General features: G+C 53.9%; 3 protein-coding genes across 3 annotated transcripts; 1 reads left to right on the top strand and 2 right to left on the bottom strand.

The window, feature by feature from the left end:
* Nucleotides 1-1,036: 1,036 nt before the first annotated feature.
* Nucleotides 1,037-3,469, bottom strand: LAMTOR5 (late endosomal/lysosomal adaptor, MAPK and MTOR activator 5). The gene is made up of 4 exons (XM_084220626.1): nt 3,391-3,469; nt 3,073-3,134; nt 2,321-2,438; nt 1,037-1,359 (listed from the first exon to the last, which is right to left on the bottom strand). Exons 1-4 carry the CDS (start codon nt 3,423-3,425, stop codon nt 1,299-1,301), a joined length of 276 nt encoding a protein of 91 aa, XP_084076752.1. The 5' UTR covers nt 3,426-3,469; the 3' UTR covers nt 1,037-1,298.
* Nucleotides 3,470-7,613: 4,144 nt separating this feature from the next.
* Nucleotides 7,614-14,301, top strand: LOC311162363 (embryonic pepsinogen-like; the record flags this gene model as incomplete). The annotated part of the gene is made up of 9 exons (XM_084220666.1): nt 7,614-7,669; nt 7,997-8,159; nt 8,420-8,537; nt 8,936-9,054; nt 11,043-11,242; nt 12,058-12,171; nt 13,047-13,191; nt 13,895-13,993; nt 14,164-14,301. 9 exons carry the CDS (start codon nt 7,614-7,616, stop codon nt 14,299-14,301), a joined length of 1,152 nt encoding a protein of 383 aa, XP_084076792.1.
* Nucleotides 14,302-18,884: 4,583 nt separating this feature from the next.
* Nucleotides 18,885-20,819, bottom strand: KCNA10 (potassium voltage-gated channel subfamily A member 10; the record flags this gene model as incomplete). Its single annotated transcript, XM_084220768.1, has 1 exon — nt 18,885-20,819. One exon carries the CDS (start codon nt 20,817-20,819, stop codon nt 19,269-19,271), a length of 1,551 nt encoding a protein of 516 aa, XP_084076894.1. The 3' UTR covers nt 18,885-19,268.
* Nucleotides 20,820-24,138: the final 3,319 nt, after the last annotated feature.

Below are 24,138 nucleotides of genomic sequence, written 5' to 3'. Positions count from 1 at the left end.
GTAAAGTCAGAGCAGTGACAATGGCACTGCACTGACTCAGCCCGCAGAACAACTTCCACAGACACTGCAGGGTTTGATTTGCAGCCTTGGGAGAAGCTTGGATTGATTAAAAATACTATACACAGACATTAAGCAGAAAAATTATAATTATATTGCTATATAATATTTTCTTTATAATATTTATATTTCTTATGTTTCTATAGTTGTAAGTAAGAATGTGCCTTAAGTAACTGAGAAATTGTATTGATAAGATGGTGAAGAGTTTATAGTGCAGTAATAAAATAGTATGGAGTAGGTTGGGAGTTCAGAAGTTATACCAGAAACATGAAGTTGTGAGTTAAAAGCCCATTAGATAAAAGTATCCACAGTGCAGCAAAGTAAATAAAGAAAATAAATCCTGTGGCCTTTTCTTCTGGGTTAGAAAATTCTATATTGCCTTATAACAAAAAATCTTGTGCTGCTCTTGAGCTATGGCCGAGTGCCTGCTCCTCTAAACCCCCACAGCCTCTGAGACTGATGTTCATCTCAGCAATAAATCGTTTTACCTTGAAAACAGTCCCATCCCTTCATTTCTAGCAGTGACAATGACACCCAAGTTTTCCCTCATGCTCTGCTGTGAAACTCCCCCTTCCTGCAGCTGCAGCCCAGCTCCTTTTCCCTCCCCAGCACACAGGAACTGTTGTGGTTTAGCAGCTCCCCCACCTTTTTGCAGGATTGCTTCCCTGCAGCATTTCAAATCTGTGAGAGGAAGAGGGGTCTGGGTTTGTGAGGACCTTGCCAAGATCCCTTCACAGCTCCCCAGGGCCCTGGCAGGGCCAGGTTTGAACTTCAACCCAAGGCACAGTGAGCAAGAACTCCCACAGAATGTTTAACTTGGGGAGGTGAGACGTTTCCTAGGAGAAATTCCTCAGGAAGCTTTTGTACCTTTCCTACTGAGGAGCCTCTCTTCTTTCTCCAGAGAAATGCTAATGAAGGCGGTGGGAGAAGTCCCCTTGCCAGGCCCAGCTCTCCCACCAGAGCAAAGAGCAGCAAGGAAGGTTTTTACAGGTCATTTATTGATTTTTCCAACAAATGAGGCCCCCACATAGAGCAGGGAGGACCTGCTTGTTCCAGGGCCTGGGGGTGTGCCCACGCTGCATCCTCAGCAGCACAGGGGCTGAAATGGGAGCTGGAGCTGCTGAGAGGGAGGGAGGGAGGGAGGGAGAGAGGGAGAGAGGGAGAGCCTTCATCCCAGGTGAGGAGCTCCAGAGGGAGGGTGGCAGTGCAGGGAGGAGCTGGAGCAGAGCTGTCCCCAGGGCTCAGGACAGCAGCTTGTGCACCGCCACGGTGATGCTGTCGTGCTTCTGGATCATGATGTTCCTGCAGCAAGGACAGAGGGCTGAGGGGGGCAGCTGGGCTGCTGGGGGTGGGGAGTGGGCAGGGCAATCACTGAGCAGCCCCAGGCCCCATCCCAGATCTTGGCTGCTCCATCTCCCCACTCCGGGAGCAGTGGTGGAGACATCCCTGCTGCCCCACTGACAGACAGGCTCTGCCATCCTCAGGGACCTCAGGCTCTGCCACCCACAGGGACCCCAGGATTTGTCACCCTGTGTCACCCACAGGGACCCCAGGCTGTGCCACCCACAGGGACCCCAGGATTTGTCACCCTGTGTCACCCACAGGGACCCCAGGCTCTGCCACCCACAGGGACCCGGGGCTCTGTCACCCACAGGGACCCCCAGGATCTGTCACCCACAGGGACCCTGGGCTGTGTCACCCACAGGGACCCCAGGCTCTGTCACCCAGAGGGACCCCAGGATTTGTCACCCTGTGTCACCCACAGGGACCCCAGGCTCTGCTATCCCCAGCAACCCCAGGCTCTGCCATCCTCAGGGACCTCAGGCTGTGTCACCCACAGGGACCCAAGGCTCTGTCCCCCACAGGGACCCCAGGATCTGTCCCCCAGAGGGACTGCAGGCTGTGTCACCCACAGGGACCCCAGGCTCTGTCCCACACAGAGACCCCAGGCTGTGTCACCCAGAGGGACCCCAGGCTGTGTCACCCACAGGGACCCCAGCATTTGTCACCCACAGGGACCCCAGGCTGCGTCATCCCCAGGGACCCCAGGATCTGTCACCCACAGGGACCCCAGGCTCTGTCCCCCACAGGGACCCCAAGGGGGAAGAGCTCCTGAGCTGCAGTGAGCAGCAGCCCCTGCAAGGTTTCCCCTGCTGCTCCATCCCCATTCACCCGGTGCCTGTGGCAGTGCCTCCCCCACAGCTGCCCCAGGGCAGGGGGAGGGCACAGGGGGCTCAGCAGGGGCTGCAGCCCGGGGCCTCACCCGCTGTCTGACTCCAGGCACACCACGGGCGTGTCCGTGGGGTCCGAGGTCAGCTTGGCCGCCTGCTGGGCCAGCACGGAGATGATGCCAGCGTGCTCATCTGACAGGGTGCCCCTGCCTGCAGGGGGGAGGCCCTGGGTCACCCCCTCCCTGTGCCAGGGCAGTGCTGGGACAGCCCTGATTGCCCCCCAGGCCCAGGGGGTGCTCCTGTCCCGGCCACTGCCCTCCTGCTGACTCTGCACCTCCCCAAATGGTTCCTCTCCCTCCACCCAAAATCCCAAACTGAGGTGTCAGGAGGAGCTGGCCCTCAAAGGGACAGGCAGGTGGTGGCCCTTGGGGACACCCAGAGCTGGGGGCAGGGCAGTGGGGCACAGCAGGTGTCCCCAAAGTGATGTAGGACAGGGCACCCCCGGCTGGGGAGGGTCTGTAGGGCTGGGCCTGGAGCCCCCATCGCCATCCTGGGAGCCCCTCAAAGGGGATGGGCAGGACCTGGGGCACCCCAACCCCCCTGGGGCAGGACCTGGGGCACCCCAACCCCCCCTGGGGCAGGACCTGGGGCACCCCAACCCTCCGTGGGGCAGGACCTGGGGTACCCCAACCCCCCTGGGGCAGGACCTGGGGTACCCCAACCCCCCTGGGGCAGGACCTGGGGCACCCCAACCCCCGTGGGGCAGGACCTGGGGCACCCCAACCCCTGGGAGCCCTCGAAGGAGCCCCCCCCGTGCCCCCCATGCCAGGGGTGCCTCACTCACAGCCCAGGTTGAGGCCCTGGGAGTCGGTGCACAGCACGCCCACCACGGCCGGGCTCTTCATGCTGCGGGCGACAGCGGCGCTCAGAGCCCGGCCCCGCGGGGGGACAGCCCGGCCCGGTGTCCCCCCGTGCCTTCATGCTCCCCGCGTCCCCCCGTGTGCGCCCCCCCACGTCCCTGTGTCACCATGTCCCCCCGTGCCACCCATATCCCCCATGTCCCCCACATCCCACCGTGTTCCCCCGTGCCCCCCACGTCCCCCCATCTCCCCTCGTGTCCCCCGGTGTCCCCCCGTGTCCCCCTGTCCCCCCGTCCCCTCACGTCTCCTCCAGGTGCTGCTCCAGCGTTCCCTCCATCGCCCCTCGCCTCCACTTCCGCACCGCCCACGTGACCCCGCGACGGCGGCTCCGCAGGGCCAAAAGCGCTCGGGGCGCGCTCGGCTCCGCGGGGATGCCCCGATTTTGGGATGATCCCATTTGGGGATGCCCCGAGTTTGGGATGCCCCGATTTGGGGATGCCCCTATTTGGGGATGCCCAGATTTTGGGATGCCCCGATTTTGGGGATGCCCCTATTTGGGGATACCCCGATTTGGGGACGCTCCGATTTTGGGGATGCCCCGATTTGGGGATGCCCCGATTTTGGGGATACCCCTATTTGGAGATGCCCCGAGTTTAGGATGCCCCGAATTGGGGATGCTCCTATTTTGGGATGCCCCGATTTTGGGGATGCCCCGATTTGGGGATGCCCCGACTTTGAAATGCTCCGATTGGGGGATGCCCCAATTTGGGGATGTTCGATTTTGGGGATGCTCCTATTTGGGGATGCCCCGATTTGGGGAAGCTCCTATTTTGGTATGCCCCGATTTTGGGGATGCCCCGAGTTTGGGATGCCCCGATTTGGGGATGCCCCTATTTGGGGATGCCCCGATTTGGGGATGCCCAGATTTTGGGATGCTCCGATTTTGGGGATGCTCCGATTTTGGGATGCCCCGATTTGGGGATGCTCCGATTTTGGGATGCCCCGATTTGGGGATGCCCCGATTTGGCTGTTTTCCGGCACAGTTGCGATATTTGGGGTTTTTTCCTTCTTTTTCTCGATTTTCTCCTCCAGTTGCGTCCCTCCCTCTTCGCAGAGCCGAAGGAAATTCGAGTGGGTTTTTAATGCTGCTCCTGGATTCTCCGTGGCATCACAAATCCCTTCCCCAGATCTTGGCTCCTGGATGCTGCCCGTCAGCTTCCACATCCCTTCTTTATTTCATCCAGGAAAAATCAAGGATGAGACAATTTGAAGAGCAAAAGCGGATGCAGAAAGAGCCGTAAACGTGGGAGTTTTGTTGAATTTTTGGACATGTCCCGGTGGAAAATACCACAAATTATTTTCTCCCAGCAGACCCCACCAGAACAAAAAGAAACAAAACATCTTGGCAGCTTCTCCCCATCCTCATTTCCCATCCTGGAGGGGCTCCCAGGAGCGGGAATTGCCAATCTCCCGGTGGCTTTCAGCTCCAGGAGGTGACAATTTGGTGGGAAATCCTTTTATTAAATAAAGGGACACCCCCACTGCAGGGGCAGGCTGGGCTGGATTCCAGATCGGGAATTAACTGGAATCTCCACAATGAAGAAGGTGGAGAAGCTCCCCTTTCCTGCATCCCTGCAGGGTTTTCCCTGCAATTTAACAAAAACCAGGTTTTGTTCCCCTAAATGCACTTTGAGAGCGGCTCAGAAATGGGGTTTTTGTTAAAAAAAAATTTTTTTTTCCTAGGAAAAATGTCTTTAATTTAGGATTAAGAAATATCCTTTTAATTTCTGGGAAATTGGAAATATGCTAGGAAATATCCTTTTAATTTCTAGGAAATAGGAAATATCCTAGGGAATATCCTTTTGACTTCTAGAAAATAGGAAATATGCTGGGGAATATCCTTTTAACTTCTAGGAAATAGGAAATATGCTAGGAAATATCCTTTTAATTTCTAGGAAATAGGAAATATCCTAGGGAATATCCTTTTGAATTATAAGAAAGAGGAAATATCCTTTTAATTTCTAAAAAATAGGAAATATCCTATAGAATATCCTCTTAACTTCTAGGAAATAGGAAATATCCCAGAAAATATCCTTTTAATTTCTAGGAAATAGGAAATATCTGAGGGAATATCCTTTTGACTTATAGGAAAGAGGAAACATCCTTTTAATTTCTGAGGAATAGGAAATATCCTAGGAAATATCCTTTTAACTTCTAGAAAATAGGAAATATGCTAGGAAATATCCTTTAAATTTCTGAGAAATAGGAAATATCCTAGGGGATATTTCTTATAAGTCCTTTTGACTTATAAGAAAGATGAAACATCCTTTTAATTTCTAAGAAATAGGAAATATCCTTTTAACTTCTAGAAAATAGGAAATATTCCAGGAAATATCCTTTTAATTTCTGAGAAATAGGAAATATCCTATAGAATATCCTTTTAACTTCTAGAAAACAGGAAATATGCTGGGGCTGGTCATGAAATCAAAACAATTCACAGGCTGGGTAAACAATTCTCCAAATCACATTCCAAAGCAGCAAAACATGGAGAGGCTGAAGCTTCCCAAGAGAAGAAATCCTGGCAAAGGGATTTTTCAGAAAATATCCCAGTGGCACAGTGAGACATAAACTTTAAGGAATTTAGAGATTTTAGAGGAGATGAACTTTTAGTTAGAGATAAGCTTCATTAGAATTAATCAAAATAAATGGATAGGCCCTGATGAAGTTAAGAGTTAGTAGTTAACTAATAATTGATTGCTTGTCAACACAGTGTTTGGTTAGCTGGGTTTTGATGAAGAATATAGAAATTGATAAAGAGCTCTTAGGAGCATAAGACAATTGTTTTTAGGAGCATAAGATAATTGTTTTTAGGAACATAAGACAATTGTTTTTAGGAACATAAGACAATTGTTTTTAGGAACATAAGACAATTGTAGGGCTCCTCTGCTCTGAAACCAATTGGAGACAGGGAATGGGAGTTCTACCAAGGGTTCATTTGTCATGTTTGCATTGGAAAGGTTAAAAGGTCAGAACGTGGAAGACTTCATTTACTTCCTCATGTTGGGACCCCTCCCCATGAAAAACCCATTTTGGGGAACAAACTATGCATGCTTAATGGCTTTTGAACTAATTACCATGCTTAATGGCTTTTGAACTAATTACCATGGGAAGTGGGGACTGGGATGTACAAAGTGATGAATATGCATTTGTATTTTGGGTATTCAATACCTGTACAGATAAAAGGGCTCTGTGATCACCTGTAAATTGGGTGTGTATTTGGGATTACCCCACAATGAACACACACTTTCTAACTTTAAACTGTCAGAGTCTTTGTCCCTCGCAGTTGGATATGGGCACTAGAGCAATATCCACGATTTCAATAAATCCACGGGGCTCTCTGTCCCAGCCCAGCCTGGCACCAGCCCAGCCCGGCGGGGTCACCTTGTCCTGTTTGCTCCTGGGGTCACAGATAAGGGGGGCACCCACGTCAGCAGCCACAGGGCCCCTCCTGTGCCAGCCTGGGGGGCTCCTGCAAACAGGAGTGTCCTGCAAACAGAGTGCCACTGCTCCTTGCAACAGCTTTGGCTGCTGAAAAGCTGGAATGGTGCCTCCAGCTCCGGGGTCTGCAGCCTCAGGGTGTGGAGCTGCTGGAGCAATTCCAGAGGAGGCCCCGGGGACGTTCCCAAGGTTGGAGCTCTCTGCTCTGCAGCCAGGCTGGGGGAGCTGGGGGTGCTCACCTGGGGAGGAGGATTCACAGAATTCACTGAATTCACAGAATGACTGGGCTGGAAGGGACCTCAAAGATCATCGAGTGAACCCAGCCCCAACACCTCAACTGAACCCTGGCACCCAGTGCCACATCCAGAGAAGCTCCAGGGAGAGCTCAGAGCCCCTTCCAGAGCCTGAAGGGGCTCCAGGAGAGCTGGAGAGGGACTGGGGACAAGGGAGGGAGGGACAGGACCCAAGGAATGGCTCCCACTGCCAGAGGGCAGGGCTGGATGGGATGTTGGGCAGGAATTGTTCCCTGGGAGGGTAAGGAGGGGCTGGGATGCAATTCCCAGAGCAGCTGTGGCTGCCCCTGGATCCCTGGCAGTGCCCAAGGCCAGGCTGGACAGGGCTGGGAGCACCTGGGACAGTGGCAGGGGTTGGGACTGGATGAGCTTTAAGGTCCCCTCCAACACAAATTATCCTGGAATTCTGGATCCATGCCCCCAGCCAGGCACTGCCGGTCTCAATGAAGGATTTGGAGCCTAAAGGATGGAGAGTTTGGATTTGGGATCTGGTGGGGAGCACGGGGTCCCCAGGAAAGGATCATGGGAGGCATTAGGGGACAGTTCCCCCTGCCAGGTGACGTGTGGCTCGTGTGTGCTGTGTCCTTCAGTCCCTGGGTGTCACCTGCCTTGGCCAGGTGCCCAAAGGAGGGGAGGGGGTAGCTCCCACCGGTCCTGGCTGCCCTTGGCACGGCAGGTGGGGTGGGCAGGGGCTTTATAAACCAGAGGGAAGTGGCCCTGGCTGTCCTGGCAGGATGTGGCTCCTTGTGCTCCTCTGTGCTGTCTCTGCCCTCTGCCAAGGTGTCACCAGGTGAGCCACAGCAGCATCAGGGCCAGGGCCACTGGGAAAAGTGAGGGGGACATGAGAATTTGGAGGCTTTTCATGGCTTTGGGGAGCAGAGGTGAGGTCTGAGGCTGCAGAAAGCTGCTCCAGGGGTGCAGAGAAGGAGGGTGTGTCTGGGGAGGGGCTGGTTTCTGGGCTGGTTTGGGATTTTTGAGGAAATCCCTCAGAGTTTTGGGGGTGTTTCCTGTGGTCCTGCTGCTGGATCAGAGCACTGGAGGTGTCAAACACTTCTCACCGGAGCTGCAGGCAGCAAAATCCCACCTCACTCTCCTTTTCCCTTGTTGCTTGTGCCAGGCTGCCCTTGGAAAGGGGGAAGAAGCTGAGAGATGTCCTCAGGGAGAAGGATTTGCTGCACCAGTTCTTCCAGCATCACCACTACGACATCGGCGCCAAGTTCCCGCACGCTTTTCCCAACGGAACCGGGGTGGCCACCGAGCCCCTGCTGAACGCCCTCGACGTGAGTATGGGCTCCAATCCCAGGGACACAGCCCTGGCAGCTCTGTGGGATGGCCAGCCCTCTGTCCAAACCCAAATCCTTCATCCCAAAGCCTTCAGCTCTCATCCTTCACCCCCCCCTGCCCATGCTGGTGGCTCTGAACACAGAAATAACCCTCAGGAGCTCTGCTGGAAGCAGGGGGTCTCCATGGAGCAGGGGAACAAGCCTGGGGAAGGTCCAGGTTTGCTTTCATGCTTCCAAAATCCATCCCTGGCCTGCAGGTGGAATACTATGGGACCATCTCCATTGGCACCCCCCCACAGGACTTCAGCGTGGTCTTTGACACCGGCTCCTCCGACCTCTGGGTCCCCTCTGTGTCCTGCCCCAGCCTGGCCTGCCGTGAGTAGGAGCCAGACCCAGCTGCATGTTCTGGGTTTGGAATGGCTCCACCAAGCCCAAAAATTGGGGTGACATTGCCAGGGGAGAGGGGGTCACCCAGCTGGGCCATGGCAGCTGTGAGTGATGGATATTTGGGGTGTAGGGGCTGCTCAGGGCTGCATTCCTCAGGTGATGGGATTACTGCTCGGTGCCTCAGTTTCCCCGTGGGCCCAAGGGGGATGGGAATGCCTGTGATTGCTGCAGGAGGGGAAGGATGAGCAGCAAATGCTCACAGCTGAATTCTGAATTATTCCTGAAGGCAGGATAAAGTACAGCAATGCAGCAGGGGTCCCCCTCCCACACCTCCCTTAGGCTTGGCCTTACCCAAAGATTAAATTCTGTGTTTTCCACTCATCCAGAAACCCACCGGGTGTTTGACCCCTCTCAGTCCTCCACCTACAAGAGCACAGGGCTGAGTCTGTCCATCCACTACAGCACGGGAGAGATGGAGGGGATCGTGGGCTTGGACACCGTGACCGTGAGTGTCCCCATGGCAGGGCTGGGGAACGTCCATGGGGAACGTCCATGGGGAACATCATGGGGAATGTCCATAGGGAACATCCCTGGGGAACGTCCCTGGGGAACGTCCATGGGGAACATCCATGGGGAACATCCAGGGGGAACATCCATGGGGAACATCCATGGGGAACATCCAGGGGGAACATCCATGGGGAACATCCATGAGGAACATCCAGGGGGAACGTCCATGGGGAACGTCCATGGGGAACATCCATGGGGAGCATCCATGAGGAATGTCCATAGGGAACATCCCTGGGGAACATCCAGGGGGAACATCCATGGGGAACGTCCATGGGGAACGTCCATGGGGAACATCCCTGGGGAACATCCATGGGGAACATCCATGGGGAACATCCCTGGGGAACGTCCATGGGGAACGTCCATGGGGAACATCCATGGGGAACGTCCATGGGGAACGTCCATGGAGAACGTCCATGGGGAACATCCCTGGGGAACGTCCATGGGGAACATCCATGGGGAACATCCATGGGGAACGTCCATGGAGAACGTCCATGGGGAACATCCCTGGGGAACATCCATGGGGAACATCCCTGGGGAACGTCCATGGGGAACGTCCATGGGAACATCCCTGGGGAACATCCATGGGGAACATCCTTGGGGAACGTCCATGGGGAACATCCCTGGGGAACATCCCTGGGGAACATCCCACACCCCACCTGCAGGAGCAACAGGGGGTAGGATGGTCTGTGGGGGAAGATGAGACAGGAAAGCCTTATAACTATGATTGCCTGGCAATAGATTTTGAGAATATGGAAACTAAAAGTGAGATTGAAATGAAAGCAGCTTTGAGATGCCTCAGTTACTGAACAACTGGAAAACAATGGTGTGGCCAGCTGAAGGGGATCCCCTTTGGATGGAACAACACCCTCTGCTTGCAGGCAGCTCCAAGGGGCAGAGCAGACCCTGCTAGCCTGGCAGAAGGGCCCAAAGAGGAGTTTTTAGGGTTTAAAATGTAATACAGTGTGGTAATGTAATGATTCTTATGCCAGCTTTAATATAGCGCAGTGTTTATGTTATGCTGTAACCTATTTGTAGAGTTTTAGTTTTATCCTGTGTAGCAATTCTCGTGGAGATATTTCATCTGTTATCTTTTGTCTGTTCATTTTCCTACTAAATATCTCATCTTTTATTAAATGTATGTGATTTGCTGCAGCAGGCCCAGGCCTGGCTAAAGCCCCATGGAGGACCAAGGCCTAAAGTAAGGAAAGGCCAAGTCATTGTGAAAAGGCCAGAAGCCCCTTTCTTCCACCTTCCAGACCCTAGCTTATCTTTCTGTCACCCCATGGGTTACTTTTCCCTAACCCCTGCTACTGGACAATTTCTGATCCTTTCTAGCCCTGTATAAGCGGCTACTTTAGCCCATTCTGGCCAGAAGAGCCATCACTGGAACCCTTCATGGACCTGCTACTGAACCATGGCTGTGGAACTCCAGGCTGCCTTCTCCTCCCTCGCGTCCTGGCCAGCCTGCAAGGCTCCTTAGCAAGCCAAGAGCTGAAATCCTAACAGCTGAAAATCACCAAGAGCTGATATCCCTTGGGCTTGCTAAGGCAGCCTGTGGCTAAGAGCGGCCTGGGTGTCCGGGCACTCGGTCACTAAGGACTGAGCTCTCCAGGCCATGCTCGCCTGGGGCACACGAGCCCTGCAGGGAGCCAGCTGTCTGCTTTAATTTGCCATCATTAAAAGTTGTGGGACGAGGTTGCAGAATTCCAACTCTTTGCTAGTCTGAGGTAAGATTGGCTCCAGCAGCCTCCAGACTCTCAGAAAGCCAGCGCCTCTCTCAGCCCCTCCCGCCTCAACTTTTGGGTTCCTTTAATAACCTTTGCCTGAAGCTCGTGCTCCACCTGCAGCAGGGGATCCCCTGCTCCTTCCCCACCACATTAGCACCAGAATCCCAGTGCCTGCTCCAGGCCTCCCCCCTGTCCCCAGGTGGCCTCTCTGGTGGACACCAACCAGCTCTTTGGCCTGAGCACCGCCGAGCCCGGCCCCTTCTTCGTCCACGTCCAGTTCGATGGCATCCTGGGCCTGGGCTACCCAAATCTGGCTGCTGATGGCATCACTCCTGTCTTTGACAACCTGGTGAACCAGAGCTTGCTGCAGCAGAACCTCTTCTCTGTCTACCTGTCCCGGTGAGCCACGTGGGGGGATGTGTTGGAATCCAGGACAGCCAGGGGGATGTCCTGAATTCCGACAGGGATGCGCCTCATGCAGGGTTTGCTGCTGGCTCTGTCTCCTCTCTTGCTGCTGCCATCAGGTGTTGTGTCTGTGTCACCACGGGCAAGGGCTGGGGGCTGTAGGAATGTGCTTCTTGTTGATGGAGTGACAAAAGTATTCTTTGTCTCTTTAAAAAGGAAATAAGCTCAGGAGTTTCTCTTTTTGATTGGGTGAAAAAGGCGTCTCATAGGTTTGGGGGACTTCACCTCAAACCTAAGGTTAGCCAATTGGACAGGAGCCAAAAAGTCCTGCTTAGGCAATTTACTAAAAAAAGAAGAGAACAAAGAAACCAATCACTTTTGTGAGGCGTTTTACCAGGGGCAGGAGGGCCTCTTGCACTTGGATCAGTTTTTCTCTGTAAATAGTTTGTTATTTTGCCTTTTATTGCAACCTTTTTGTTTCCAACACTGCAGCAGAAGCCATCCTGCTGATTTTATGCCTTCTAAAGCAGCTGAGCTATCTTGGGCATGAAATAGACCTCCAAGAGCTTGTGAGACCTGGCTCAAGGAGGCTCCTATTTCAGGGGGCCACCAGCCTCCCCCGAGGGCTTATGGCTTGCTGGGAAGCAGCTCCCAGGCACATACATGGCTCCTGGTGCCAAAGGCCCTGGCCCTGGTCCTGCTGCTGTGCTGTGGGGAGGGACATGACACAGTCAGCATGCCACCCTTGGGACACAGAGCCCTGCACTGAACCTGGCAAACCTCCCTGTTTTCTTTCCTGCACCATCCAGCCAGGCAGCAGGGAGCGCGGTCATCTTCGGGGGCATCGACGAGTCCTGTTTCACTGGCCCCATCCACTGGATCCCTGTCTCTTACCAGGGCTACTGGCAGATCTCCATGGACAGGTGACAAACCAGCTCTGAGGCTCTCTGGTCACCTCAAAGCTTTGCTTCTAAAGAGACATTGGGCCCATCAGCACCAGAGGCTCCCAGAGACATCCCCACCCCAGGGCTGAGGGGTGCGGGGGGATAAGGGGACAAACTCTGTGGTACTTTGGTAACTGTCACCCAAAATGAGGATGTTTTGTGCCTAGTTCCTGTCCTGTGATTTAGGGAATGCCTTTGGTGATGAGGAGAGCAAAATCATGGGTCAAAACCCCCTTGTGTTGGGCTGGAGTGGGTCCCAGCTGCTGGGATGTGTGCAGTGCCCACGTCTGCAGTGGTGGCTCTGCAGCTCCAGACAGGAACAGGCTGACAGGCAGCACTTGGTGTTACCCAGCTTTAACTCTCACAAAATAAGTTAAAACCCATCCCTAAGGCCTGTTGGTTATTTCACTGCCCTGTTGGTTATTCCACAGCCCTGTTGGTTATTCCACAGCCCCGTTGGTTATTCCACAGCCCCGTTGGTTGTTCCACAGCCCTGTTGGTTATTTCACAGCCCCGTTGGTTATTTCACAGCCCCGTTGGTTATTCCACAGCCCCGTTGGTTATTCCACAGCCCCGTTGGTTATTCCACAGCCCTGTTGGTTATTCCACAGCCCTGTTGGTTATTCCACAGCCCCGCTGGTTATTCCACAGCCCTGTTGGTTATTTCACAGCCCCGTTGGTTATCTCACAGCCCCGTTGGTTATTCCACAGCCCTGTTGGTTATTTCACAGCCCCGTTGGTTATCTCACAGCCCCGTTGGTTATTCCACAGCCCTGTTGGTTATTTCACAGCCCCGTTGGTTATCTCACAGCCCCGTTGGTTATTCCACAGCCTCTGCTTGGTCTCTCCCACAGCATCATTGTGAGCAGCCAGGAGGTCGCATGCGCTGGTGGCTGCCAGGCCATCCTCGACACCGGCACTTCCCTGGTGGCCGGGCCCCCCTCGGGCATCAGGAGCATCCAGAGCACACTTGGGGCCAGGCAGGGCGAGTATGGAGAGGTGAGAGCTCGCCCTGCTGGCCCTGGAGGCCGCTGGCACAGCAGAGCCCAGCCAAGGCGTGGGGAAAGCGCCCCGTGCTCACGGCAACCCCGGCAGAGACAGCCTGGGGCTCTCTGGTTTGTACCAGTGGGACAGAGCATCACAGAATGCCCTGGGCTGGGACAGTGAATCACAGAATGTCCTGGGGTGAACAGAGCATCACAGAATGCCCTGGGCTGGGACAGTGAATCACAGAATGCCCTGGGCTGGGACAGAGAATCACAGAATGTCCTGAGCTGGGACAGAGAATCACAGAATGTCCTGGGCTGGGACAGAGAATCACAAGATGTCCTGAGCTGAAGGGCCCCACCAGGACCATCCAGTCTAACCCTGTCCTGCACAGACAATCCAGCAATCCCACCCTGGGCATCCCTGGCAGTGCTGTCTGAACCCTCCTGGAGCTCTGGCAGCCTCGGGGCTGTGCCCATTCCCTGGGGAGCCTGGGCAGTGCCAGCACCTTCTGGGGAAGAGCCTTTCCTGAGATCCAGCCTGACCTGCCCTGACACAGCCCCAGCCATTCCCTGGGTCCTGTCCCTGTCACAGAGATTGGAGCTGTCCCTCTGCTGCCCCTCAGGAGGGGGTTGAAGGCCCCAGTGAGGTCTCCCCTCACTCCTCACCCTCTGAACACGTTTCCCTGCTGCTCCCTTCCCTCTGCTCCCTGCAGCACAGTGTGAACTGCAGCTCCATCCCTGCCATGCCTGATGTCATCTTTGTCATCGATGGGGTCCAGTACCCCGTGTCTGCCGTGGCCTACACCGAGCAGGTACGTGGGGACCAGCTGCTCCTGGCTGCCCCTCTCAAGGTCCTTCTGCTCTCTCCAGTGGCTCTGCTCACCTTGGCTTCTCCCATTCCCTTGGGAGATGGACGGCCATGGGCCATCTCCAGAAGAGATTTCCCACATTTCCCCAATTTCCTTCTCGTGCTCAAATGCAGCACAACGAAGGATCATGCATGAGCAGCTTCCAGGACACCTCTGGGGACCTCTGGATCTTGGGAGATGTTTTCATCAGGGTGTACTACAGCATCTTTGACCGGGCCAACAACCGTGTTGGGCTGGCCAAGGCTGTTTAGATCCACCAAGGTGGGAGTGCTGCTGGGGTTCTGTCCACAGCCAGCCCCAAACACAGCTTTTGGCACAAATAAAGAGTTGGTGGTTCTGGGCTGGTGGCTGTGTGCTTGTTTCTGATGGAATGGCAGGAGGCAGGAAGGAGCCAAGGATTGTGTGGTGATCACAGGTCTGCTGAGGGCCACTGGGAGCTGTGATCGCTGCAGGGCTGGGGGCTGGAAGCCAAGATTGGCTCTTTTACTGGGGCTACAGCAAGTGGGGGATTCTAGAACCTCCAAATTTCCACCACAGGCACTAACCATCCCAGACCCACAACCACGTCCCACCAGTTCCTGCCCTGCTAGTTCCCCATCCCTGGGCACAGGGCTTGTTCCCACTTTCCTTGCGAGGTGTCTGACAGCCCAAAGCCACCCCAGGGCAGGGATATCCCCCAGGAGGAAATGGCTCAGCTGGACATTTCCCCTGGACCACCCAAGAGGGCAGGAAAAGGCTTTCACCCAGTGCCTCCCATGGTGAGGCTTTTACAGAGGCACAGAACCTGCACAGTTCTGTTTTGTGAAGGAAATTACCTCCTCCAACCCTATTTAAAAATGGAAGCTGCCTCTTTCCCCAGGAGCAGCTGCAGTGGAATTGCTCAGCAGGAAGCCAGGAGAGTGATCCAAGTCCCTGCTGTGTCCTCATTCCTGCAGTGCTGAGGGACAAGGGACTGCTGCCTTTATTTATTGGTGAAGGAGGCTCCACCACTGGTGGGGCCTGGAGATTCCATACCCAGCAGGAACAGGGATGTGGAGGGAGAGATCCAAGTGATTTGGGCTGGAAATTAACTGTTGTCTTCTTGCACTGTGTAAAAGCTGAGCTGGCTGTAGAGGAGGATGTGATGGGGGATGGTGGGAGTGGGATTTACCCCCCCATACCTGGGATTCCCAGCCCAGCTGGTGGGAATCCCTTGTGCCCAAGCACAAGAGTGATCCAGCCCCGGATTTTGGGCATGCGGGACTCACCCTCAGCTCTGTCACAGGAATTTTCTCACTACTATTGATGCCTCAGGTTTAGCTTTGATATTTTTCACATTCTGTTCTGCTTTAGTGTGTGGGTCTGGGCTTCAAACTAGGGGATGGTGAGCTCTGTGCACAGAGCAGGGAGACAAAACAATTCCTGCTCTAGCTGGGGACCAAGGACAAATGATCCAACTCTCAGACCCAAGAGCACAAACAACGTGGGCTGAAGAGAGAAAAACAAGGATGGGACTGCATGGGCTGGGGCTGTAATTGGACAATTAACTCCAATATGCAAATGGAGCAGAGCTGATCACAGTGAGAGACCCCGTGACCATTTTGGGGTGCAGCCCTGGCTGGGCTCCTGTGCTGCCCAAGGTGGATCCATTGAGGCCTCCAAATTTATTCCCTTTTTTTATCCCTATTTTATCCCCCTTGGTTTTTATCTCTATTTTTATATTGTTTATTTACTCCCTGCTTTATTCTTTAGCTCTGTCTGGTCTCTGCTCTAGCTCAGCCTGCACAAGGCACCACTGTGACCAAGAATAAATGAGGCAGGTGCAGGGGGAGCGAGGATCAGCCCTGCCAGCACGGAGCAGACCTGGAGGAGCAGCCGGGGCTGGACCTGCCCTTTCAGAGTGATGGCAGTGGCGTGTTGCTCCTTATTCCAGGCAGGACCCACCCGGCCTCAACGCCAGCACTTCCTAAATCCTCCTCCTGCTGAGAATTCCCGACAAAGGGATTCCCCCACGGCAGCATCCCCCTGGCCGGGGCAGCCCTTCCCGCAGTTCGCATTCCAATAAAGGGATAAACCAAGGAAAAGCTTCCAAGAGCGGATTGGAGAGCGGGGACTGCCCGTGGCAGGGAAATGCCGATCCTGGAGTGCCATCTCGTGGCTCCCAACCTGACATCCTGGGTGCTCCATCCTGGACGTGGCCAAGGTGGGACAGGGCTTGGAGTGACCTGCAATAGTGGAAGGTGTCCCTGCCCGTGGCAGGGTGAGCTTTAAGGTCCTTCCAACCCAAACCATTCTGGGATTTCTCGGGAATTTCGGCTCAAAGGAGGGAGTCACTCCTACCTGCAAATATTTCAGACCTGGCCACAGGTTTTGTCTTTCTCCAAGGATAAAACACGGCCAGGACACCTTTCTGATAGAGCAAAGGGGGTTCTTGTCTCCTTTTAGATTTCCTGAGGCACTAAAGAATTTCCAAGAGGGAATTCATCCTGTGTGCAGAAGGACAGGACAGATTGGTTCATTAGGGCTTGGCTCTGGAACAGGACAATCACTGGGGACTTTGTATGGATTTCATTGGCTTTGGGCTTTGGGCCTGTGTTTGGGAAGGGACAAAGCTGCAAATTGTGCAGGAAAATGGGGTTTCTTGCAGGTTTTCATCAGTGCTGACACTGGGAGTTCATAGCCTGGTTTTCCTCCTCTATGGGGCAAACTGGAAATAGGTTGGTGTGTCTGGGGGGGTTTGATGCCTCTGCTCCCCTTCCCATGGCATCAGTCAGGGATCCCCCTTGACCTGGCCTCCCACAATGGATGGTGTGAGCCAAGCTGCAGGGTTTGTTCTCATCTCACAGAGCTGGACAGCTGCAATCTCCTGTTTGCCAGAGCAGCTGTGGCTGCCCCTTCCCTGGAAATGTCCCTGGACAGGGCTTGGAGCAATCCAGGATAGGTGAAGGTGTCCCTGCCTTGTGGAATGAGGTGAGCTCTGAGGTCCCTCCCAACCCAAACCATTCTGGGATTCTGTATTGCCCTATGTCTCACCCCTCCCACACACAATCCCCAGCTGGAACTGAGTTGCCATGGAGCAGCACAAAGCCAAGAACAAAAAAGTTGAGTCCAAACAAACAATATTTTCTGCATATCAGATTTTGAAGCATTTATTCTTTTATTTGAGGATAGTTTACAAGTTTATAAGAATCAGGTTGTCCGTCCATCCATCCATCCATCCATCCATCCATCCATCCATCCATCCATCCATCCATCCATCCACCCATCCCAGCACCATTACAGTCCAGGTTTGCAGGAGGAATGGAAGTGTGCTCATGGCTGATCAGGATGAATATTTCCCAGCCCAAACCTTCTCATCAGAGTTTTTCACGGTGATTTCCCAAGGAAAAAACACCAAAAGTGCTTCAGATCAGAGAGGCTGGGAGAGAATTTGGGGAGGGGAGCAATAAAAATACAAAAGAATGGAAAAAAAAAATCAAGTTTTCTAGAAGAAAATGAGAAAGAACCTGCTATGAAATAAAAATAGTGATGTGAAAGAGCTGCTGGAGAGAACTGAGGGGTGAAAATAGAGGAGCTGGGAACGTTTGAGTGTTGTTCCCAGCTGTGCCTCCTCCAGCTGTGCCCAGCTGTGCATTCTCCAAGTGTCCCCACAGAATCTGGACACAGTGGGGAGGAGATTAAATAGCTCTGACAGTTCCTCCTGTCTGAGATGATGGCGTGAGGGCTGCAAGGGAGGGGAAAGGGATGGTGGAGGGATGGGAAAAAAACAACAGGGAGAGCAGGTGGTAAGTGGGATTTGTCCCAGAGGGAAAAGGGATTGTACTGGTCATGTCTCAGATCCATCTCCTGGGGTGCAAAACACCTCAGTGCAGAAAGGGCACAGAATCCCCTCAAACCAAAATAACAACCCCCTCCCACCAGGGCTGTGGGATTTCTGCTGCAGGGAAAATCCCAGCAAGCCCAAAGCCACATTTTCCAACAGAGCAGGAGCAATAAATCCAAGCCCTGTTCCAGCACTGCTTTCTGAATGAAATTGCAAACCAGAAATGCTGGCACGCTGCGTGAAGATCACGGGGATCCGTCAGGAGATGAGACATCTGTGCAGCAGGTGTGGGACACCAGAGTGGATGAGACACTGCACGAGAAGCTGGGGTTTTAATGGAGGCAGAAACATTAAAAAAAAAAATGTGGAGTGAAACAGTGAAGTGGGAACAAAATGTTTTTGTCAGAAAAACTGCTGGCATTGGAGAGAACGGCAAAATGAGCTGTTGCTGGCTGCTCCCATCCAAAGTGCCACTGGAAATTTGCATTTTTAGGAAATCAGAAGTGCCTTGTTACAACAGGGAGCGGAGCTGTCAGGAAATGTTGGCTCTCATTGCTCTCTGCCCCCTTTGCAGCACCAGAAGTGACAATAAAAGCTACAAGGTCACAGTGGCTCATCCCCAGGGCTGTTTGTAGACCAGATAATGAGCATTTGTTGCAGGAGAAATCCCATTCCCTCTGTCAGAGCTCAGTTTTCCAGCAGGAACCCCGGTGGGCTTTGAGCTGCAGTGCCCTGGACCTTTGGGGTGGCCGTGCCACCGTGTCTGGTCAGCAACCCCAAATCCCCCCTGCTGCCTTGGGTGCATCTGTGACTGCCCACCCTGCTGTGCCATCAAAATTAATGAGTCAGGCAGAGCAAGCTAAAAATGCCCCTTCTCATTTCTTTTTGCCAGCTTATTTTTCAGTCAGAGCTGTCGCAGGTCTGGGAATTTGTCAGACCCCCAGATCTGAAGTGGTGGGTGGGGAGGAACTATTTCAAATATTTTAAACTATTTTTATAAGCAAAGCAGGGAGCTGGACCCACCTTCATCCCTGGGCAGTTGGGTGTCACCAAGCCAAGCATTTCATGTCATTTTGTCCTTTTTTCTCTCCAGTAAATGGGGAAATCTCTGTATGTGGGGGAGTTCCACTCTGACACCAGGGAGTGTGGAAGAAGAGAGAAGACAAATGTCAAACAGATGAGCATCAAATAAAAAACACCAGACCAGACCAGATGGGCAGGGCAGAGAGATAAGAAAGATGGCATTTATTTGAACAGCCACAGGAAATCAGAGATTGAAAAATGTCTAAAAAAAAAAAAAAAAGAAAGCAGCAGCACATAATTTAAAAAAAAAGAAAAAATCAGAGCATGCAGATGTTGGATAAGTTTTCCAGCCAATCCCACCTGACTGTGCCCAGTCCCTCAGGGCCTCCACCATCATTTTTTGGCCTTGTCTCGAGGGTAACCCCCATTGGTCTTATTGAGTGACTCCATGCTGCCGTTGCCCGTGGCCACGCTGGCCAGCAGCCGCTCCACCTCCCCTGGCAGCATCTGCTTCTCCTCGTTCTCCGTCTCCCGGTGGTAGAAGTAGTTGAAGTTGGAGACGATGACGGGCACGGGCAGGGCGATGGTCAGCACCCCCGCGATGGCGCACAGGGTGCCCACGATCTTCCCGCCCAGCGTGGTGGGACACATGTCCCCGTAGCCCACGGTGGTCATGGTGACCACGGCCCACCAGAAGCCGTCGGGAATGCTGGAGAAATGGGACTGCGGCTCGTCGACTTCCGCGAAGTAAACGGCGCTGGAGAAGAGGATGACGCCGATGAAGAGGAAGAAGATGAGCAAGCCCAGCTCCCTCATGCTGGCCTTGAGGGTCTGCCCCAGGATCTGCAGCCCCTTGGAGTGCCGGGAGAGCTTGAAGATGCGGAAGACCCTGACGAGGCGGATGATCCGCAGGATGGCCAAGGACATGTTCTGCTGCCCGTTGAGTTCGCTCTGCTGGATCAGCTCGGTGGTGAGCGTCACGAAGTAGGGGATGATGGACACGATGTCGATGATGTTCATGATGTTCCTGAAGAACTCGGTCTTGCTGGGGCACACGATGAACCGGACAAAGAGCTCAAAGGAGAACCAGACGATGCAGGCGGTCTCTATGACGAAGAAAGGGTCCGTGAAGGTGCTGTGGGACAGCAAGGTGTCTGTCACGTTCTTAGAAAGCTCCTGGGTGGACCTAAACTCCCTCTCCTCCCGGAACTCCGGCAGGGTCTCCATGCAGAAGATGATGATGGAGATGACGATGACCAGGACGGAGACCAAAGCTACGCCTCTGGCTGCGCTGGAGCTCTCAGGGTACTCGAAGAGCAGCCAGAACTGCCTGTGAAAGTCATTGGTTGGTAAGAGGGTCTCAGGATCCTTGATGAACCCTTCATCCTCCCGGAACTGGTCCATGGCTTCATCACCCAGCTCATAGAAGGTGATTTCATCAGCAAAGACGTCAATGGGGACGTTGGCCGGGCGCCGTATTTTCCCCCCAGACTGGTAGTAGTACAGGATCCCATCAAAACTGGGCCTGTTCCTGTCAAAGAAATATTCATTCCTCATGGAGTCGAAGTAACGCATCCTCTTTTCCGGGTCCCCGAGCAAGGTCTCGGGGAACTGGTCGAGGGTCTTGAGCCGCGTCTCAAACCTCAGCCCAGCGATGTTGATGATGACTCGTTGGTCCCCCTCATCCATGCCCACCCTCTCCCCCACCAGGTGGTCGCTGAACTCGGCGGAGAACCTGGAGAAGATGGTCTCATTGTTGGCGTTCTCGCTGTTGATGAGGATCCGCAGGTTGGACAGGAGGTTGGCGCAGCTGGGGTGGCCCTTCCGCGACTGCCCGGCGGGGCTGAGGTCGTTGGAGTAGCAGGGATCCTCCACGATCTGATCAGCGTTGTCAAAACTGACTAGTGCCACCTCCATCTCCTTCCAACTGGCCACGTCCATCATACGCTAATCAGCTCAGCAGCAGAAATCCCCGCGGCCGACGCCGGCTGCCCGCGCCTCTCCCACGCTAGGAGGATCTGCAAGGGACAGGGACACAGAGCTGAACTGTGCATGGGCAGGCTCAGACAAACCCAAGGCCACACCATCCTGTTCTGTTTTTTAATGGAAGCATTAATGCTGTTGAGTAGCAAAATGACTTCCAGCAAGTCACTCAGCTTTGGATCCTGCACGTCGTTTTGGCACAGCTTTGCCATTGTTAAACCTCCCCAAACCTCCTACAGAACCCAAGGATGGAAGGTCAGGCAGTAGCAGAGGATGGGGGTGAATCCAGGTGTTCCACCCCATGATCCCAGAGCAAGGGGTCGTTTCATCTGTTTCCAGGTGCGGATCCAAAGCTCAGAGCAGGATTTGGAGGTTTTGAACACAGCTGTCCCAAGCTAAGAACAGCCCTTGATCCAAGGGGGAGAGGCATTGGGTGAAACCCCAGGAGGTCCTGGGCACAGTGCAGATGGGTCAACCTTTGTTTGGAAGCAATTCCCAAAGCAGGAACCACACTGGAATTTGGGGAATGCAGCCCAGGAGGAGAAATGTCCACCAGCCTTGGAGAACCCCTTTGGTCTGAAAGGAGGGGTAGGAACAGGACCCCTGACCTTGGGGCAGGCAGAGGATGGGGTGACATCTCCCAGAGCTCTCCTAGCCCTCCTCCACAACAGACCTGATATTCCCAGCCCCAGGAGGAAGCTCAGGACTAAACCTTTGGATCCCTTGGAGAGCACCTTTCAGGCCATGGGGGGGATTCCTTCCCAGTCCAACTCTGAGAGGCACTCAGGAACAGTTCCCACATCCCCAAATATTCCTGGGCACACACGTCCCCACACACCAACATCACTCTGAGCTCAGCAAAGTCAAAGAGGAGCCCAGGGACCAGGCCAAGTTTTGGAGCTGGGAAATTACCTGTCCTGCATCAGGGAGAAGCACAGAGAGAAATTAGCTGTTAACAGGGAGCAGTTCTGTGGAGATTTTCCCCAGAATGAACTTTCCAAGTAAATCCAGTGCCCTGATTTATTTCCCCTCCAAATGCATTTCCCAGACATGAGACACCACAGGAGGACACGTGGAGCTGCTCTGCGTGACCGCTGCTCACCAAGGGCACTCTGGCTTTCTTACCCAGCCAGCTCCAGCCAGAGGGACACAAAAAACCCAAATGCCCTCAACTGCCAGGAATAGCAACACAATTTAGGCCATGGAGCAGCAGCAGTGGTGCCAGGGCTGGTCCTGTGATGAGGGTGGTCCCCAGTGCTGGGTTGGCTCGAGCTGCTCCCGGTGCCTCGAGCTCCCTGCTCCAGGGATTTGGGGTGCAGCAGGTTTTTCCTCCCCAGAAGCTGAGGATCCATCCTTGCTGACACACAGCTGGGGTAGGGTTGCTTCCCAGAGTTGGGCAGGCACCCAACCCCCTACGGGGCCTGAGCTGCTCCCCAAGCTGATTTGGGGTGCTGAAGGTTTTGCCTCCCTAGAAGCTGAGGATCCATCCTTGCTGACACACAGATGGGGTAGGACAGGCCAAAATCCCCAATCTGTTGCAGGAATGGGCATGAAGACCCTGACTTGCTCCCTCTCCTCCTCTCAGCTCTACAGCTCTGACAGCAGAAGCCCTTACAGGACCCAGCATCCAGGGGTCAACCTCGCTCTCTCCTCAGGAGAAGAGATTCTGGATTTGGGGACAAATCCTACAATTTATCATAAGCTATTTACAGACCAGGTCTCTTTGCTTGAGCTAAACCCACAAAATTTGGCTGTTCTTAGAAATCCAGCCCTAAGGAGCAGTTTCAGGCTGGCTTTGTGCCGAATTTCCCTCTTGGGGATGTGTGGAGAGGAGTGGCTGGGGCAAGGGACAGAGCTGATGCCTGGAGCAGCAGCAGCGTGGTTGTATCCTCAAAGTGACCTCAGGCAAAGCTGGGGAGCCTCAAGGACTCCAAACCTGAGTCCTGAAGCCCCAGCCCTGCTCAGCTTGGACATGCCCAGGGTGCAGCTGCTCTCCACGGGGCTGCATTCATCCCAGGCTGGCCTGTTTGGTGCCTTTGTGAGAAGTTGGTGTTGGCAGGATGATTTGGGGCATCAGAGCTGAGGAAAACCCTGCTTTCAGGAGCATCAGGAGGCCTACAAAGGGATGCTGCAACAAACCTGGCACTGATAAAGCACTTTCAGGGGAAAAATAAGTTTTAAAGGAAAGAAGAAAAGCAGCACACATCATTCCCTTCTTGCCTACTTGTTTTTTCTTAATATAAATCCCAAGCTGGCTTTTAAATCAGAATAAAATAAAGTTTGGATCAGAGTTCAGTGTTCAGTGGCAGGGTGAGCTGACCTGGCCCACCACACCTCCAGCCAGGGGGAGGACCCAGAGGGGTCCACAGGCACAGGAACTCCTCTTGGCAGTGGAACAAAGCTGACTGTGAAATTCCCAGAGCACTTCAGCTCCATTTCAAGTCCTCTGAACAATTTCCATTGGGATGCAGGGCTCTGAGGTTCCTTTCCCTACCTTAAATCCCCTGAGCATGCTGATGTCTGTCTGTCCCATCACCGGAGGGAGCTGCCCCACCTGTCCCACAAACCACCTTATCTGTCTCGTTTTTAATTAAAACCAAAATTAACGGTGCATCCCAAAGCCACAAAACATCCTCCCTAAGCTTTGCTCCATGCTCCAGCCGAGGCTTGAACTAGAAAGTTGCCTCATTTTTTCCTCTTAAATCACCCAACATCTGCTTCTCAGAATCTGATTAACTAATATCCTTCAGCGGAAATCCCTGCCTGTGGAAAATCATAATAATAACAAAAAAACCACGCGAGGGAGAGCCACGGTGAAAGAGAAAGGTCATTTGGAGGGAGAGTTGGTGTTTTACCCAGCACATCCCAGCGAGCCAGGGCTGTGCTTTCCACCAGGCACCCGCCTGCAATCCCCTCCTGTATGAACAACGTCCATCCCCAAGGTTTTCCCAGATTATTGGAGGTGTTGAGCCTCTTCTCCCCGCTCCTGTCCCCTCCCCATCGCCATCCCGGGGTGGGATGAGAAAGGAGCAGATTGTCCCCGCTGCCCGCCCCCGCCTGCAAGGACTTACCTGGGCAAGGCATGGAAGCGCCAAGGCTCTCTGCATCTGGGGAGAGAGTTACCAAACACACACAGGGATGTGTAGGGTGAGAGAAAAGTCCGGCCATACCCTGGAAAGGCGCCTTTGGGCTGACGCGGGCAGTGTCATGGGAAAGGCTCTTCTCTCCTCGGCAGCCCCGCGCCTAAGCCGGGGCCGGGCTTTGGCAGGCGCGGCCGTGG

The sequence above is a fragment of the Fringilla coelebs genome (genome assembly GCF_963513975.1).
Source record: "Fringilla coelebs genome assembly, chromosome: 23".
NCBI classification, from domain to species: Eukaryota; Metazoa; Chordata; class Aves; order Passeriformes; family Fringillidae; genus Fringilla; species Fringilla coelebs.
The sequence above is the reverse complement of the archived record's forward strand: the minus strand, read 5'-3'. Positions and strand labels throughout refer to the sequence as shown.

What these genes read in the sequence shown, in the direction of transcription:
- LAMTOR5 (XM_084220626.1), bottom strand. Translation starts at nt 3,425, where the DNA reads ATGGAGGGAACGCTGGAGCAGCACCTGGAGGAGAC. An exon ending in CCAGGGCCTCAACCTGGGCT is followed by an intron (nt 2,439 to 3,072) that starts GTGAGTGAGGCA and finishes TCCCCCCTGCAG; the next exon opens with GCAGGGGCACCCTGTCAGAT. An exon ending in TGCCTGGAGTCAGACAGCGG is followed by an intron (nt 1,360 to 2,320) that starts GTGAGGCCCCGG and finishes TCCTTGCTGCAG; the next exon opens with GAACATCATGATCCAGAAGC.